The following is an 18,454-nucleotide window of genomic DNA, read 5'->3' on the forward strand; positions in this document are numbered from 1 at the left end:
CAGCTAATGAAAAACAAACAGCCGAATAAGATAATGGAGTCGATCAAAAATCACAAAAAAAGACAAGGAGCGTAAAATAAATTATAATTATAATAAGTAATAAATAAAGGAATGTATAGCAGGTGGCGACGAGACTCCGCGCATCGGTTTCACACGCAATTAACATATTCTCTCTGTTGCATTTAAATTGCTGCATATGGATTACGCGCACTGCTGTCAATTCAGCGCTTTTCCCGTCATGTTCCTGCTCATTTTTGAATTCAAAGTGCGAAAAACTTGGCTTTTTTCGCTATTTTACAAGCGCGCACCCCGCGCCCCTTGAGAAAAGCTGGCAGCACTGATTATGCTGTGGTTGCTGACCCCACCCATCGAAGGCCGCCCAAGGCCACTTAGGTCCAAACCAATACCCTCCACCACCACCCATCAACGCCTTCTTTCGCTCCTTTGCCGGTTGCTTTATTAATTACTTGTTTTTCGCAGTGCGTTTTTTATTCAATTACTTGTACAAATTGCAAACAGACAAAAATAAAATGGCGAGCAAAAAATGAGCAAGTAATCGGCTACGTTGGGGCATCAGGTGCGCGGATAAATGTTGCAATTTGTATGATAGCCCCCCGACCTCTGACCCGTCTACACTCCACTCACCTCCCCCCTTCATGCCGCAACTCCGGGCGTCACTTTTCAGTCGCATTAAACAATTAACAAGTATAATTGATAAACAATTAGCGGCATTATGAGCCACAGCCGCATTGGGGAAAATGGTATACTCACATGTGCAAACGTATAAACAAAGGAAACTCGATGCTTAACCCAAGAAAACAAGATCGCATCGAAGTGTACTCTAAAAAAAAATTTTAAAATAATCATCTACCAAAAAATCATTAATCTATACACATTTCTACCCAAGTTATCAATACCATGAAATAATATTAAACGCCCTAGGCCACACCAAAACCTGTTTAATAACCAAAGTCAAAATATCCAAAGCATTATTACGATAAGCGTGAGTAAGGGTATTGCGTTGTTGTAGAAAGTATGTGAAGCCCATTTGGTACAAATGTATAATAAAAGCTTGATAAGGCGGGAATAATTTGTTTATAAAACCAGCCAATTCTCAGAAAGCGCTAATGACGAACACAAACTACACGAAAAAGTTTGATATATCGACTTTACTTTTGGACAGTTTCTCGGTACATAAACATATGCATAGATATATTAGTTGTATACTCTTTATAAAATTGGTTATGTCGAACCCAATGCTCACGAAACGATAAACGAACTAGATAAAATATTAAAACAATTATATAGTATTATACAACTAAATATATATTACTACATTAATTAAAAATGAACCGTATTTAAATATAATAAAACTAATTTGAGAGTTTAAGCCGCTGAAGAAATTTTGAAAATGTCTGTGGACCCGATAGCAGTTGGGTATTACCAAAAAACCCCCGAAAACTACAGAACTGTTTGAAAAAATTTCAATGTATAATGACAATTTATAGACGTTTTTCAATCGGCTAGCCCAAAAACCAGTCGGATCGTCTACGCCCATCTAATGCAAGGGGAGGGGGCGAGGTAGAGGGTGGGGCAGTAGTGTTGGGTTTGAAACGCGCTAAGGTGCTAAGTGCCGTGTATATAAACAATCGCCAAGCGATGATCTCCATTTAGTTGTCTAGTCGAGGGAAACCAAATCTGACGAGAATGCGCGCTTCCACACTGTTTTTCGGCCTCCTACTGGTAGCCAGCTGCTCCTCGATTCTGGCCAGGCCACAGGAGAGCACTACTCCGAGCACCACCACCTCAACCAGCACCACCACGACTCCGAAGCCGGAGGAGTCGTCTACAACCACTACGACATCGACTACGACGACCACGACAACGACAACGACAACGGAAAAGCCAAAATCAGAGTCCACAACTGCCAGTACTACCACCACAAGTACCACCCCCAGCACCACCCCAAGCACCACTTCAAGCACCACCCCAAGCACCACCCCAAGCACCACCCCAAGCACCACCCCCAGCACCACTACAACCACTACCACGACCACCACCCCGAAACCCGATGATGATGAGGCTGCCAAGCTGCTGGAACAATGTGCCGAGCTGAGCCGCCGGAAGAAGCGAGGTGGATCTTCCTCGTCCGAAGAGGACGACAGTGGCGAGAAGAAGTCGGCGAAGAAAGAGCGCAAGCAGTTAAAGAAGCTGTGCAAGCAGTTGAAGAAGCAAGAGGAGCGCAAGCAGGAGAAGGCCCAGAAATCGGCGTTATCCGAACTGGCTGAAGCCCTGAAAAACTACAACCAAAAACAGAAGAACTAATGTGGTGCCAGTAAATATTTTTTTTAGCATTTTTTTTCTTTGTTTTTAGTGTTTATCAAAAAGTATGCCAATAAAATGGATCTTTTAAAATAAGCACAAGTATTTACTTACTTGTCTACCATCAAAACTTCTATAATATAATTTTCGTTATCAAAGGTGATATTGGCCGAAACTTCTGAAGTATTATCTAGTTTCAATATCTTATGTTTTGTAGTAGCCTAATAAACCCATATGTTGTATAAAACATGGAAAAATATGCGCTGATATTTAAGTATTTATTTTTGAGGTAGATTTTTGAATATGGCTTCGAACATGGGATGAGCAAGTTAAACCTGCAGCTTTCTAAATAAAATCGAATAAATCTAATCAAATTTGTTAAGATTTTCCCTTTTTATCGTATCGATGCAGCAAAAAAAGCACCAAAACAAGCAGAAATAGTAGAAAGTACAAACAAATTTGATTTGTAATCGATTTCAGCTTTATTTGCTTGTAAATTAACACTGCATACGTCAAAATAAATCGTTCAAAACGGGAAAAGTTTTTTATTCATATTTTGCGGAAGGAGAAAGTCTATGTTCGTTAGCATCAATGTTTATGCTTTTTACGCTTATTCGTTTTCCTGATAAAGCCAATTTATTTCTTATGCCCACGCTTAGCTTTTTACCTTGGCAAACAAGTATATTAAGATTAGGTAATTTTTCAAAAACACATCCGCCAAACTCAAGCAGTATCAAAATAAAACCAGACTCGTTTTTGAGACCCACAAGTCTAACGCTCTTACAGCGATTTTTACAAGGGCAGTTCGTACGGAGGAAATCATATAAACACAAAACACAACTTTCCATCCAAACAAATTATGTTTATATTCAATTCGACTAGCATAGAAATTCCAATAAACACGTTTCAGTAGTTTTTATTTTTTGCTTTTCTGCATTGTTGAACCCTTTTTTGCTGTTGGCCAGTTTTGGCTTGAGGTCAATTTGAAAATGCGAGCTGCCGACCAAGAAAGCAATTTGCATAATCAACATATGAGAAAACCTAGCGCAAAGAGACGAGAATTTTTGGACAGCGGCGAAAATCGTAGAAGAAATATGAATGCTAATTAGTTTGAGCCATTGAACTCTGCTCGATGGAAAGGGGAATGTGTCGGAGAGTGTAGGAATTACCAATAGATCACTGAAAGAAACTATAGTATTATAGCTTAACTTTGTCTTTACTGAATACATAGTCAGCGAATCAAAGCTCCAATGAATATTTAATGACACATGCACAAGCATAATTCAGTGATTAACGTAGCCCCATTAAAATTTATAGAATAGAGTTCGTTTTCTTTTCTGAAAAATTTGTGCATTATTTGGTGATTTTTTGGGCAGTGTTTGCCCTGGCAAAATGGGTCGCTCCTACCCATTCTCCGCCTGACACGCTTTGAACTCGCAGACTTAATTATGCAAAAATCCCAAGCGAAAGAAGCCGAGATATGATTTTGGTCGAAATGCCGTTAGCCAGAGAGTTAATATAACCCGGGATCGCAGCTTGGAAAGCGATTCAGTCGATCGAGAAGCGAACAAGAGCTAAGATAATGATGTGCGGCAAGGGATTCGGGATGATCCTGGTCCTGATTTGGGCCACGGCCCTTTCCAGCGACCTCGCGCTGGTGAGCGGTAAATTTTTTTGCTCTGGTTTGCTTGTAACTTGATGGTATATGAATGTGTCTCCCCATTTTTTTTTGTTTTCGTGATGCCAAAGGTCAAACGGTGGCGCCGCTGAAGAGCTCCACCAGTGCTCCACCCAAAGTGGAGGTCAAGCCCACGAAGCCCATGATAGTGAATGCTCCGCCAAAGAAAGTGCAGCTCCCGGAAGCTCCCAAAAGCAATGCCAGCAAGCCGCTGCAGGTCACCGGTTTCATCACCAAGTCTGGCAACATCTACGAGATCGAGGACAAAAGGGGCTCCATTGGCTCCATCGAGGGTCGGCAGGCGGATCAGGAGCAGATTGTTTGCAACTATGGCAACGTGGTGATCTACAGCGATGTGCCCTGTGATCAGGTCAAGAATGTGCGCGTGGGCGAGGTCAAGCCCCTGAAGGAGGATCCCATTGAGGTCAGCACCGAGAAAAACCATGCCGATGGCGAACAACAGTCGCAGGAGTTGCAACAGGAGCAACAGCAGCAGGACGCAACCGACAGTCAGGATCAGGAGCAGGAGCAGGACCAGTCCGTGCAGCCAAACCATCCCAGGGGTCAGCAGAACAATCGCCGACGTCGCCGTCGTCCGCAGCAGCAGAAGCAGCAGCAACAGAGGCTGCAGCAGCAACGCCGTCGACGTCAGCAGCAACAGAAGTTGCAGCAGCGTCGCCGCAACGGCAGCGGCAACAACAGCGTGCGTCGTCGTCGTAACCGCATCAACAACAACAACATTAATCGCCAGCAGCAAAGACGTCGTCGCCCCGGCAACAACAACAACAGGCGACGCCTCAACAACAACAACGGCAACAACAATCAGCGACAACAGCAACACCGCCGTCAGCAGCAACAACAGCAACGCCGTCGTCGTCCTAACAGAAATATCAAACGCCTTCAATAAAATATCGTCGCCTTCACGACGGCGATAACTGAATGGGTTAAGAAATGGGTTAAACCTACCCACGACGACCCACAATCTACGACCTACAACCTCTGAACACAAACTGTCCGAATAAAGCAACAACAACAACAGCAACAACAAACGAAAGCAACATACAAGCGAAAGCCCCAAATGGAAAATTCACTTTGAGTTGGTCTTTTTGGTCCTGGGAAATCAACACGGGGCAGTAATTAAAACAAGTGCAGTTCACGATGAAAGCGTGATGAGGGGGGAGGGAGGGGCAGGGACGGGCAGCTTTAGTCCGAGAACAACTTTAATTCACTGGAATCAAAACAGATGATTCTATCTGAATCAAGACAAGCGGGTGCGGGATAAAGTGAAGATTATTTTAACAACTGGAGCTCCCTTTTTCTTAAAAAATACTCTTATATTCTTTCACCAAGAAATTATCAGTATAAACTGTTTATCCAAATATCGAATGTCAAATTGCGGAGGGCGTGGCATTAATTTTCCAACAATTTCCAGTAAAAGTTTCAATTTCGCCCATTTGCAAAGAATACAGATATAACCCCTTATAAAAAATGGGAAAAGAGGCAAAAAATGTATTCGGGCATATCAATAGCACATTGAAGTGAGTGAATAGTTTTTTATTTATAGCAGAACACAAAAATATTTGTTCCGATCCGATTTTCCGTTTAACAGTATGCCAGTTGGTATATGTATGTTCAAAAACCCATAATATAAACTGCCTTCTATCAGGGATTGCATTCGTGTAATAGTTAATTTCACAAGTTAGAAGTCTTCTAAAGTCCCCCACCGTTTCTTATTTTTTTAATCACTCTCGCATGAGCACGATCAAAGCGACCGCAATTTGTTTGAATTTTGGGGACCGACTTTGTTTTCGGCGTTGCCAGCTTGTCACTTTAATTGTAACTAGATTTTCGACTCGACTGTGCGCACCAACCCCCTTGCATTCAGATATATATATTTATATATATAGATACATATAATTCTGGGGTTTTTCGGAGGGTAAAAATGAAGGGGTCGCTTGGGGCTGCGATGTCAACGTCAGCATCAGTTACACCAAGAAATTTGCGCGCTTGGGCCCAGCGCACTTAACACATAAAACAAACAACAACACGGGGAGGGCAGGGGGCGGAGAGCTTTGGGCGGCAGCGGGCGTGCCAGTGCAGGAGGGGGCGTGGCAGGTGTGGGGGACGAGAGTGCTGCGAGCCAAGCGCGGCAAGAAAGTCATTCAAAAGTCAACCAACTTTCTTTTGAAACACGTTAAAGAGCAGCAGTGAAAAAATCCAGTGCACAAAACGATGGTATGCGAGGGGGCGAGTGGTGGAGGTTTAAGGACTGACTAAGGTGGCAAGAGGGAAAGGCGGTTCCGGGGGGAGGAGGGATGGGGCGGTTAGGGAGCGGACTATGACATCGCCCCCAACCAACTGCTGTTGCTGATTTTCCTTTGTTGTTTGCATGCACACAACGAGCGGAGAAAGGATGGCTGCACTTGCCGGCTTGCGCGCTTACACTTGGAGAAAAACCGTTGCAGCCTGTGCAAAAATTAAATGCTATAAAAAATATTCAGAGACAACAGCTGCTGACAACCATAATTGCTTTGTTTGCTAAGTAACATATTCAGCTCTGCATTAGAATCAGCGTTTTGATTCGTGATGAGGCATACACAAACATATTTCCCAATCGTTCTACTATTCATCAAAATTTTTCCCAGTGCAGCCGCCTTCCAGCAGAGGGTTGCCATCTCTCCAAGGAGCCATCAAAATGTGACGTTGTCGCCGCCGTTGTTGTTGCTTTTGCTGGTGGGTATCGCTGTCATGCGTTGAGCCTGCAAGTTTATCACCTCATTGTTCTTGCACGCCCCTGTCTTCGCCGAAACCGCCCCGCCACCCTCAACCACCAGCCACGCCCAGCCTCGTCCCGCCCACTGTGTCCTTATGGCTGTTGCTGTTTTGTGGCTTTATCGCTGACTGTGGCAGTTGAGCGAGCGAACCGCAGCTGTAGCTGCAACTGCAGTTACTGCTGCTGCTGCTGCTGCAGTAGCAGTAGCCGTAGCAGCAGCAAAATCAACAGCAGCACCAACCGTCGCAGAATGCCAGGCGGCATTTTTAAGATGGGAAGGGCGGCGCGGGGCGGGGCGGGACTGCATTTGAGGGAAAGGAAGGCTTTTGCGGTGACCGAGGACAATGGCCAAGTCATAAACGGTGACTGCAGCAGGCATTTAAGCCCCACAACGTCGCGGTCAACGGCAAAAACAATTTTCGGTCAATTAACATTGATCAGGCGGATGTGGCGCGCCCTTTTGAGTCAATCAAGGAGTTGTCAAGTGCTTGGGGAGAATGTTAAAGCAGAGATTCAATTTAATTGGTGAAAGAATTCAAGATGGCAAATCTTGCAGTTCAGTTTGTTGTATTATTGTGATAATACGTTGACAACTGTGCCACCCATAGAATACGTCTGGTTGCACTCCTTTTGCAAATTCTTCCCCAACGGACATTTCTCATTTGCCCAGTCATTGGTTGTTATTTTTCGGTGCTCGACAATAGCCAAAAGGAGCAGCCAGAGTCGCAGGGAGTTGATGACCCCCATCCGCAGTACTTCGTCGGAGTGAGTTGTAACTAATTTCAGATTAATTTGTGTCAGTCTTTGCCGTCGTCTGCGTCTGCTTCTGCGTCTGCTTTTACGCTTTCTTTATTTTCGCACTTGGCCCGGTTACTTATTATCCCTGAGCGACGTGTAAATGCTGCTAATGACGACGTCAAAAGAAGCCGCCATCAGCAGGATACAAAAGGTCCTGCCCGACATCCCGCGGACTCACCGGCCTTAACGAGTTCCGTGTTTAATTTGGTGGATTTATTATTTTAATTTGCGCCCATTTCACATTTCTCATTTCGTGTTTCGCCGCTTTGAGTTTCGATTACGATTCCGGCACTAGGACGAACTTTGACCCTGGCAGAGCGCCCTACAACCCTGAACCAGGGTTTTCTATACACCAAAAAGCCTGAAAACAGGTCGCAGTCTGGATGAAACGTACTTATTTAATTTTCATTACCAGCAGACACAGTATATTTCTGGAACGTCTAAAATGTGCGTACTTGGTTTCGTTTGCCGATAAGTACACGTGCCAAAAATGTTTTAGCTAGCTTAGAGGTGACATGGCGATTTTGCATTTAATAATTTCCACAATCATGAGCGTTTCCTGCAGTGCCCTTTCATTATGAACAAAGTAGCATAAATATCCATTTCGGGTGACACCCCGAGGGCTTTCCCTGCTGATCTGAAAACCTGGCAAAGATTTTCGCCAGGCGATTTAAATAATTGACAGATTATTCTGCGACGAGCGCCGTTGGCCATCTTTGTTTGTGTAGACTGAGTTTTTTTGGTAACAACCACTCAACCCCCTTTGCCGCCCATGGAAATCAGCAGGAGGTCAATTGAATGGCTTTGTAATCTTCTCGAGGCCGAAAAAACCATTACAATGCAACCGTTAAACTGTTTTATCTTTATGCGATTATGTCTGCTGGTCTATCCACCGGCCACGCCCAGTGAGCACCAACCACCGCCCACCGAGCCACCGGCCCCTAATGCGTGTGCGTGGCCCAAAAGAGAAGGACGGAGCAACTCTTTGCCCAAAGGATTTGTGTTTAACAAAGTTAAGTAGAAGACGTGCTCAGGCACGTTTCCACATCACCACCGCCTAGTACCACCAGTGCCACCGTACCACCCATCTGCAGCACCTCCCCTCAGCGGGGCGCCACCCCCTTGTTCTACATTTGTGCGCTGTCAATATTAGTGGCTGCCACTCGAAACTTTGCACAATGGCATTGGGGTATTAGAAAAACTGACAGATTCATTGGGGGTCCGAAAAAAAAAATTAAATGAAGCAATGGGCGGAAAAGTAGAATAAACCAAGGGCAAACCTTAAATCGGGATTGAAAATTAAAGGCAGAGAGAAACCGCCAGCAGAGCTGTGATGCTATCGAAATATCCCATTTAGTTTTATGTACAGTTTTTAAGTTCATATATTAAATATTCTAATTAGGAAACTACCACGCTGTGCGTAATCTTATAATGACTAACGCCACGTCAATACATTTGATATAAGCACTCGAAAAGTGGTCCTAATCCTCTGGACTAACCCCCCTCCCCTCTCACCCGTCTTCTTAACCATCTTGGCGAAATCTTTCCATTACAGAGCCAACTTGTCTGGCTAAGAAATAAAATATTTTGTGCTAATTTTGTCACGGCCTTCCTTTTGGTTTTCCCCGCACTCATTTTCTCCAACCCCCTTCACAAGCTTTTCCATTACCCAATTTCCCCTTTGATTCGTTGCCATTCGGAGGCAACAACTTTTTGTCAGTTGTTTTAACTTGGCCTCGGGACAGAAAAAAGGGGTGGAGCTTTCTTTGCCGATGAAGAAGTCGGAAAATAAGTGGATGATGGGGTTGGAAACAGGGGGAAAAATAAGGGGGGGAGGTCGACTTTTGTGTTATCTGCAGTCAGTTAGTAGCGCAAAACTTTTTAAACGTTTTCGAAACAAGTTGAAATTTAAATAAACCTTTCCAATTTTTTGACGATGCCATTAACTCTAAGCAGTTTGGTCTCCCCATCTCCCCGTCTCCTTTGCTCCTTTTTATGGCAGTCTCTTTCCAGCTGACTTTCGCTATCTCTTTCGTGTGACTCGCAGACCTTACACAACAAAATCGCCAGAGAAATGAAACTTTGTGTGTAATTTTGGCAAATAAAAAATTTGAAAGGGGGCAACTGCAACTTTTGCAAAGAGTTCTTCTAGGCCAAAAATCTTCCCTCTTAAGCCCGCTTAAAAATCTTCCCCAAAAACCTGCTACATAAAATCGACTTAAATTTTTATTGCCGGAAAAGCCACCAGGCAAAAGTAAATTCGCTAAAATCGCCTTATGGCCTTACATTTTTAACCCACCAAAGTCCAAGCTTTCCAACCCACATTTCCTATTTCCTGCTATATACAGTGATTTCTTCTCAAAGCGAACACCAGACTAGGTGGTAAAATTTTGAATGATTCGTTGAAACGAATGTTCTATAACCAATAGTTCACTGTTTCAAGTGTGCACTCTATATATACGTTTGTTTTATATTTTTTGTAACACCAAGAGTATAATATTTCGCTCTGCCCTTAGAATAACTAGACCATCTGACCAGGACGTAGAGCAAAAAGGAGAAGAATTAAAGGAGGCAAGAACAGAAAACAAGGAGGAAGGAAAAATAAAAATATAAGAGGAAGCAGCCAAAAAGCGGCGTTAAAAAAGTGCCAACAAAATAATAAAAAGCTAACTTTTTACCAAGTTGACTTTGACACATTGGGCCAAACACAAACACACAGTTGTTGGACAGAGACAGACAAACAACTTTAAGAAAGAGACGGCCAGCTGCTGCGCGAAAGAGACGGGGCGAGGTGTCAAGTTACTGCAAGCATGAAAATGCCCGAAAATAAGTGCAGCAGAATATTTATTTGTGTTGCATTAAGCAAAATGAAAGTGGACATAAAGAACATAAAGAACCTATGTAGAAATGTACTCTAAAATGCATATTGCTAACCATCAAAGCAGAGAAAACGAGGAGCATTTAATGCATTTATTAAACCTATCCAATAAAGCACCAGCCATTGAATTGATATCCAAACAGACAGATAAATGCATTCATATTTTATTTATTTCTTCACTTAGGCAAAGCAATTAAATTCTAATAAATCTATTAGCAAATCAAATTCAGTTTTTCCCAACTAAGTATGGCATATTCGCCTTTCAACTAACTAAATATTTCATTTACCCAAAACTTATTGAATAATCTGCGCGTTACAGAAACACTCCGCGTTCCCCATTAATTTGCCTTATCCGGGGTACGTGTAATTAACATCAGCTCTTTGCCAAAACTAACAAAAACCCCAGAGGGCCGAGAAAAGATACGGTATGGTATGCGAGTCGAGAACAAGAGAACAAGTCGAAACGAAGTGAGATTAATGGATTTAATCAGTGATAAGCTCGCGAATAAATGGTCTCTCATTAGGACCGCCCAATGAACTGGAGCTATAAAAGCCAAAAAACTGCTGCTCACCATTCACAGTTTTCACCGCAAGCCAAAGCAAAATGCAGCCTCCGCCCAAGACTTATTCCTGGCCGCTTCTCTTGGTGGTCCTTTTTGCGGGCATTAGCCTGGCCAGGTCGGCGCCGCGTCAGGCGTCTAGTAGCTACGTCATTCCGCTGCCCTGGAACGATCTAATTAGGACCTTCAATTTCCCAGAGTCGCAGGAGAAGTCCCAGGAGATTCCCGAGCCGCGTGCGCTCTCTGTGAACCTGGAGGATACGAGTGCCGGCCGACAGGAGGAGGAGGAAGAGGACGATCTGCAGCAGGTTCTGCTGCTGACCAGTGGACTGACTCCCGCCCAGATTGCCCAGCGTAGTCGGGGCCGAAACAATGAGGGCAGGTTCTTTGGGCGCGGCGGCACCACCGTGGTGGTGATCTCCGGCTTATCCGGCGCTGTCAACAACACTAACAACAACAGTATTGTGACCACTCCTGCCACCACAACCACAACGGGCACTCGAACCTCGGAGTTTATCCGGACGCCAATTGCTTACCCGGCCGGATATCCCATGCAATACTACCGGAAACGGCAGAACGACGGCGCATCGATGTCCTATCCGGAGATCTTCGGCTGGAACGAGGCGGCCTTCTACGGCGGAGATTTGAGTGGTTTGGGTGGACTCAATGGGGGCTATAGTCTGCCGGGCGTCCCCTTGGTGCCAATCACCGTTGGCAACGAGGTGAGGTACGTCCCTATGAATCTCCGCATGCTACGGCAGTTTGTCGGTGGTCCCACTTCCTTTGCTCCCCCTCCACCGCCGGCCATCAGGGAGCAGGATGATCAGCTGGAGGACGACGATATAGCCGCCTTGGCCTTGGGCCCCGAACTGGAAGTACTGGACGACAACACCAATGAGGGTGGACCGGAGGTCACAAGTCAAGTCACTGGTCACTCGGTCGGCGATCCATCGGGCTTTGGACTCCTTGGACAGCGGTTGAGACCTCGTCCGTTGGTCAGGAGGCGACCACTGCAGACACTGGCCCAGAATATTCGCCGGGTGCAGTACCTTAGGAAGTAATGGCCGCACAAAGATACCAGATCAACATGACCGTAATGACCAATAGACATAAACCATTTTTTTTTTTAAACAGCGAAAATAAATGAAATGTAAGGGAACGTAAATCTTGTTTTTATTACAGCAGGGCTTAAAATGCAAGGCTTACTTGAAAAATAAGTCAATAATGAATATATTAACTGCTTGTTTTACATTAAAAGCGATAACGTTTAGTTTTATACCAATTTGTCTTTATCCAGAATTTTATGATAGTTTGTTCGGCCACAACTCATTATGTAAGCCCATCTGTGTGTATAAGACGTAACGCAAAAATGCAGACCTCTTTTCGCGAAACTCCCATCGCCGCGTTGGCCCAATAACATTAAGTTGATAAGTTTTTCCATTGGCCAGAGGAATAACTTTTCAATTTTCAAGCAGAGGCAGAGCTTCACTTATTACCCATAAGCATTTTACATGAGCTCGAAAGGAGAAAGTTTTGCCAAAGCGAAAACCCAATGAAAAAGGTGCGCGAAATAGATCGATTTTAATTTGCTGCAAAGACAATTCAATCAGTTAGGAATATGGACCTTTATGGCAACCATGGGAACGAACAGAGGGTTATGCCAAATTATCTGACAAATATTTGCGGAGGAAATGAACAAAATCCCAAACGGCAAAATGGCAAATAGACGAAAGTAGACGTTTTCCGCTCCCATCCCATCCAAAATGTTGTATGTGTGTCTAATTGATGGCAACATTCTGGGCTCTCAACTGTCAAGAAACTCAATAATAACAACAGATAGATGCAGACTTCCCTCCCACATTTCGCACAGCCTGAAACCTGACTGAGACACAATAACAAATTAAATAAATATAAGGAGCTTTCATGTTAATAGAAAATTCTATAATTGAATTTTATGCCGAACATCGTCTGGCATCCACTTCCACTTTTCAGGGCCGGCCTCAGACCTCAGGCCTCAGACCCTTGAATATATATTTAATCAGAAATGCAAGCAAAATAATAACCAAAGATGGAATTCCCTTAGAATATAAAACGCTCAAAAACACGAGCACCAATTTAAATTATTGATTGGCCAGGCAAAATAAATTAAATTTAAGCCAAAAGAAGGCGAAAAAAACAAATGAAAACGGATTGCAAATTATGATTGAATCGTAGATTTTTAATTTTTCCCATCAGCACTGACGAATAATGTATAAAAATAGCTTCTGCAATTATTCCACAGGACACATATTTTACACATTCCCAATATAAATGGTTACTGCAAGCTGTTTTTCCGTGCACATAAATGAATCTTTTAAATTATATCTTTACGGCAAGGGACTGCCAAGGCTTTTTCCGCACATTTAAGGAATAAAATGTGCAATCAGAATGTCTGGAACGAATATGAGCTTCGGAACCTCCTGTATTTGAAGCTGTATAAACATTTTATACATTTTATACATTTTAAACTTGTACTTCCACTTGACCACAAGTGTTACAGTAGAAATAATAACGATAATAGTAGATACAAAGTTAGATGGAACGTCGAGCTATTGACACAACACTCCGGATGATTACGGAAAAACATTTCGCCAGACGGGTGTTAAAGCTGAGGGCCGAGGAAATAGCACCGACTCACGTAGACAAGTATCTTTTTATATGGTATAGTGTATACTGTAGATTGTATATTGTATATTGTATCTTGTGTTTTGTATCTCGCTTTCTGTACTCCGTATCTTTCGCCTGTCAGAACGCTCTGCGTGCGTGCTGGCGAGAGTTTTGTGGGAAACACTTTTCAAGATTAAAACAAAAAGATTTAAGTGAATTATGCCAAAGTTATTTGCCTGCTGGTGCGGCTCACGCACTCGACACTATCCTCCGAGAAAGGCACATTATGCCACAGATACTGGTCGTGTAATATAAATATGTATGTGCAAGCAAATAAATTCTGTACAATCGAGCTCGAAAAAATAGTGGTCCACAAAGCCATATCAACACAATTTTATATTTTACAGCAAAGTTTAGGGAACACAGCAATCTCAATAGGAAATAAATTAAATTTAAATAAAGCATGTTTTGCAACTAATTCCTAATTAAGTTCATTCATTACAATATTCTAAGCATATGTCATCGAAAATGTACACATCAAGCCAAAACACTTTTCTCAAAATTATTGGCAAAACATATTGGCATAGGTTTGCCGGGAGTTTCCTTGTTGTTTTGAACGAATCTGTATTTTTGTGGTGGGCAGACATGAGTTTGTTTATTTATTTATACAGCCTGGAATATCTTTGCCTTCGAGTTTTTCCCCTTTGGCCAGTGCAGATTTATGCGAACGCATGTTTACTGTCGAGTTTATTAGATTTGATTTACTGTCCAGTAAGGTCGGAGAGACCTCAGTTCTGTTTGAGCGTATTCAGTAGTATCTCAAAGACTTTCCCCATCAAGAAACGAAATCGACTTCCCGTTCTATACCGCCCAATAATTGCATGTCATCGGGGCATCACGCAAGATGTGTCACTGCCTTCGTTCTGAGGAGGGTGAAATTTTTAATTGCACCTACTGCTAGGTGCTATAAGAACGAAGATCTTCAATCCAAATCCCAGCATTGCTCCAGGAACCCCGTCACCATGCAGACCCTCCGGAACTCACTCGCACTTCTCGTCGTCCTTCTGGCGATTTTGGCCATCTGCGAATCGCGACGAAGCGGTAAGAATCCAATTTGATAGCTGCCGCTTAACGAATGATGTTAATGTTAGTTACGGATTTATTCATATTTCTGCAAATCAGCTTATCGCTTGCCAAAACTCCAGGGACGAAGTGCCTCCGGCAGTCCTTCGCCCCAGGACGTGGGATCTGGTCGGGATTTGATGAAGAAGTTCATGCTGATGCGGGGACTCTTCCAGCAGCCGCCTAGTGACAATGTGATCGTTATCACGCAGCCATCGAGCACAACAACCACGACCACGCCCACTGGCTCGCCCACGACAACCACCTACACAACGACCACAACCACACCCACGTCCAACAGTACGGGTCGATCCCTGCTGGAGAGTATGCATCTCGAGGAGCCGCAGGATGAGGATGAGGATGAGGATGAGGCCCAGGATACTCTAGTGACCACAATGACTGGCAGGGCGCTCGAGGATCGTCTGGATCTCCCGGATGCCGAGGAGGAGCCGCAGGAGGTGGTGTCCCACAAGAAGCCACAAAAACCGTTGCAATGGTCGCAGAAGTTCAATCTAAAGAGCGCACGGTTAAACAGAAAAAAGAACTTGGTGAAGAAGACCCATCGACGGGTCCACAAGCATCCGCAGAAAAAGAAGAGACATCAAAAGAGGAAGCTGAACAAAAAGCAGTCGGCGAATCATCAGCAACGCAACGCGGAACCAGCGGTCAACTTTATCGAACCCTATCACAACGATCGAAGCCAATCCCAAGATGGTGGTCAGTCCCCCTCCGATTCTCGATTGCAGCGCATCTGGCGGCGCTTCCAAATCGCCAACTAACTTGCCCAGTAGCAATTGGTAGCAATACATATTTTTTTTTCTATTTTTTTAAGTGCAAAAACAACATGGGAGCCATTTAAAGTCCTATCGGATTTAGCAATGAGCATTGAAATTATACAAGAAGCATACATTGACAAAAATAAAATAAATACACTAGGATTTACTTAAAGTTTTCGTTTATTTATTTGCCACTTTATACAACATTCTTCAACCTTCTGGTTTAATGACGTCCATTCCTACTCCTTGAATTTAAATTTCAGCGACATTTTTGCGTAACTCTTCGCTTGAAAAGCAAAGAACAAAGGTGTGCTGACAAATAATGGAATATCTTGAAGTGGTTTAAAATTTCATTTTGCCATATTTTACGACAAATTGGGCAAGAACAAAAGGCACTTGTCCATGGATGTATGTATGTACGTGCGTTTGTGCAGGTATTTTATATAAACGTTTGACCCTGAAATTTTTCGCGTGGCATGTAAAACAAAATGGTGCGACCTGAAAAATCCTTTCCCCCTTTCCCATTTTTTTTTGCAAACAATTGATAAGCAAGGGCAAAAGGTTTGGATTTGGGCAAGTCAACGACTTGCCGCACAATTTTATATAAATAAGAATAGGGCACCGGGGACCAGACGAAATATGGGAACTTGATATCCTGCCGCCGACTGTGGCAAGTTCAAGGATATCTCACCCGCCCATAAACCATGAAAATTCAGAAAATAAACCGTGAACCGGACCCGAAAACCGACTCAAAGGACTGTGACACGTGCACAGAAAGAACGTACTAGCTTATGAATTGTATAATTTACATTAAAACATCATTCCTTACTGGAAAACCAGTTTTCCAAGAAAATATTTGGAAACCTTTGCTACCCAACACAAATATGATTTCCCAGAAGAATTTCTTATTATGCTGGCATGCCCTGATTATGCCACAAACATTTTTCAGTGTGCAACTCTTGTACATTTCTTCGCTTTCTCCCGTCGTCTGTGCTTATTTTTTCAATACCCAAAATTTGTGCAAATTGGCAAATTACGCATAAATAGCGAAGAGAAGGAGACAAGCAGCTGTCTTGAGGGGAATCGAACCTCTTGGCGCTGTCAGGTTCTGTGAAATTTATCTGCAGATCGTGGAGATTGGTGGGGAATGCTAACCGGTTTCCATCGATTAATTGGCTTGGGTTAGAGGTCAGACAAGATCAGCTCTATCAAAGCGAGACAAGATCTTCGCTCGGCTGAATGATTTAAGGCAAATGATTTCGTTATCTAGATAAAGAAAGCACCATTTTACAGAGCTGTGAGGTCAAGGAGGTCAAAGAAGGCTGTAGAAGATACAACAATCATGCGATAGAATTCAAACATGGCTATTCTCTGCGGTGGACAATGATGCCAATGTTTGACGACAAAATCGTAGATTTACGTATTAACAAATAGTTTATATGTTCAGGGTTTAGCAGAGAAAGTGATAGCTGCTAATGCGCATATACTAAACCTCCAATTGCCGACGTACGTAAGTGAAACGGTACGAATTCTTGGATTGGTTGGTAAGGAAATACCCACCTAATTGCCAATTAATGCGGCAAATTCCATTCTTCTGGGCATCCCCATCTCTATGCCCTCGGATTTCGGATTTTGGATTTCAACAGGAGGCGGGCTCGAGTGGCGGGTAAAAATCAAAATCAATACGGCGAGTCATCGTCATGGCTTCTGCCGACTTACATGTTACTTCACCTTTGACCCCGAACCAAACCCCCACCGTTCCACTCCACCCAGCCCCTTCTTGTGGGGAAAGGATATTGAAAAAGGCGCCGCTCGGGAAAACTTTTTTCATTTTTAGTTTGTCAAGTTGGCACAAAAGGGCGGCGACGACGCCAACTCCAAGTTTTTCTCTATAAAAAGGTAAAAGGAAGGGGGAAAAGGGGGAAAGGGGATACCAACTTAACATTTGCACGCTTAAAATGCCCAAAAAAAGCAGAGAAAGCCAAGGATAAAGGGGCGGTCCAAGTGCCAAAGTTGGTCCTAACTCCGGGGAAAACCGTTCCCCCCTCTTCCCAAACCCTTGACCCAACGCCTTTGTGCCGACAACTTCACTGCACTTTCCCTGCTTTTCCCCACCCATTTTGCCATCTTTACTGCAGTCTGTTGCGCCGCTTTCCCCTCTTCTTTCTTCATTTTTTCGTTGGCCTTTTTCTAACTCTTTTGCTCGTTGGCCAAAACCCATTGCCTAGTTTTCGGCCGAGGTTTTTTGGTCGTCTGGCGCCATCTTGTGGCATCCATGGGAAATTTGGACTCTACTGTAATGCCTCGTTAAAGAGAACAACAAAATATTGTAGACGGCGGCGCATTTAACAGACCAAATTTAACCAATTCTGGTTGCAGACTAGATTTGATTGCAACCAAGGCGGCTCCTTTCATTTGGAGCTCTGTAAAATCATGCAGCGTACACTTTCGAGCTCCCCCTGTCGTCGGAGGGCAATTTAAATTTCGATGCATCTCGGTATCCATTTACGAAATGCCAAAACACAAACCCACCGGGCACATATGTATAAATCAGTGTAATTTATGCACGAGTGCGACAAAAATGGGTGATTTGGCAAGGGTTTGGCGGCAGGTGGCAATATGGCAATACAAAAGCAATTGTATAATTGCATTTTAATATGATGACTGCTGCAGTTTTACTGCCCGCAGCATCAGCAACAGCAACTGCAGTAGCTGCAGCAGCAGCAGCAGCAGTAATAGGCAGCAACAAATCAGCAAAATTCAGCAAAGGCAAATTAATGAATCTAGGGCAAAACAGGGAAACGGTATGCACAGTGGATTGAGCTGTCAACGTCTTTTTTTTCACTTTCCACTAAAGATAATTAAAATGTAAGCCGGGGAATTCATTGTTATCAATTCTAA

The 18,454-nt window shown here is 43.6% G+C and overlaps 4 protein-coding genes across 4 annotated transcripts; all 4 read left to right on the forward strand.

Annotated features, from left to right (window-relative positions):
- The first annotated feature begins 1,660 nt into the window (after nucleotides 1-1,660).
- On the forward strand, nucleotides 1,661-2,581 carry LOC6524351 (cell wall protein DAN4). The gene has a single exon (XM_002100173.4). It carries the CDS (start codon nucleotides 1,708-1,710, stop codon nucleotides 2,323-2,325), a length of 618 nt encoding a protein of 205 aa, XP_002100209.1. The 5' UTR covers nucleotides 1,661-1,707; the 3' UTR covers nucleotides 2,326-2,581.
- Nucleotides 2,582-3,879: 1,298 nt separating this feature from the next.
- On the forward strand, nucleotides 3,880-5,049 carry LOC6524352 (probable basic-leucine zipper transcription factor N). The gene is made up of 2 exons (XM_002100174.3): nucleotides 3,880-3,986; nucleotides 4,072-5,049. The coding sequence occupies exons 1-2, from the start codon at nucleotides 3,905-3,907 to the stop codon at nucleotides 4,905-4,907; spliced, it is 918 nt and encodes a 305-aa protein (XP_002100210.1). The 5' UTR covers nucleotides 3,880-3,904; the 3' UTR covers nucleotides 4,908-5,049.
- Nucleotides 5,050-10,722: 5,673 nt separating this feature from the next.
- On the forward strand, nucleotides 10,723-12,462 carry LOC6524353. Its single transcript, XM_002100175.4, has one exon. The coding sequence runs from the start codon at nucleotides 11,054-11,056 to the stop codon at nucleotides 12,068-12,070; it is 1,017 nt and encodes a 338-aa protein (XP_002100211.1). The 5' UTR covers nucleotides 10,723-11,053; the 3' UTR covers nucleotides 12,071-12,462.
- A 715-nt stretch (nucleotides 12,463-13,177) lies between these two features.
- Nucleotides 13,178-16,694, forward strand: LOC6524354 (activating signal cointegrator 1 complex subunit 2 homolog). Its single transcript, XM_002100176.3, has 2 exons — nucleotides 13,178-14,756; nucleotides 14,838-16,694. The coding sequence occupies exons 1-2, from the start codon at nucleotides 14,537-14,539 to the stop codon at nucleotides 15,554-15,556; spliced, it is 939 nt and encodes a 312-aa protein (XP_002100212.2). The 5' UTR covers nucleotides 13,178-14,536; the 3' UTR covers nucleotides 15,557-16,694.
- The last annotated feature ends 1,760 nt before the right edge of the window (nucleotides 16,695-18,454 follow it).

Source organism: Drosophila yakuba, chromosome X (assembly GCF_016746365.2).
Source record: "Drosophila yakuba strain Tai18E2 chromosome X, Prin_Dyak_Tai18E2_2.1, whole genome shotgun sequence".
In the NCBI taxonomy this organism is placed as follows: Eukaryota; Metazoa; Arthropoda; class Insecta; order Diptera; family Drosophilidae; genus Drosophila; species Drosophila yakuba.

Coding starts and splice junctions, on each gene's coding strand:
- LOC6524351 (XM_002100173.4), top strand. CDS start 1,708: ATGCGCGCTTCCACACTGTTTTTCGGCCTCCTACTGGTAGCCAGCTGC.
- LOC6524352 (XM_002100174.3), top strand. CDS start 3,905: ATGATGTGCGGCAAGGGATTCGGGATGATCCTGGTCCTGATTTGGGCC. Junction 3,987..4,071: donor CGACCTCGCGCTGGTGAGCG/GTAAATTTTTTT, acceptor GTGATGCCAAAG/GTCAAACGGTGGCGCCGCTG.
- LOC6524353 (XM_002100175.4), top strand. CDS start 11,054: ATGCAGCCTCCGCCCAAGACTTATTCCTGGCCGCTTCTCTTGGTGGTC.
- LOC6524354 (XM_002100176.3), top strand. CDS start 14,537: ATGTCATCGGGGCATCACGCAAGATGTGTCACTGCCTTCGTTCTGAGG. Junction 14,757..14,837: donor CTGCGAATCGCGACGAAGCG/GTAAGAATCCAA, acceptor TCTGCAAATCAG/CTTATCGCTTGCCAAAACTC.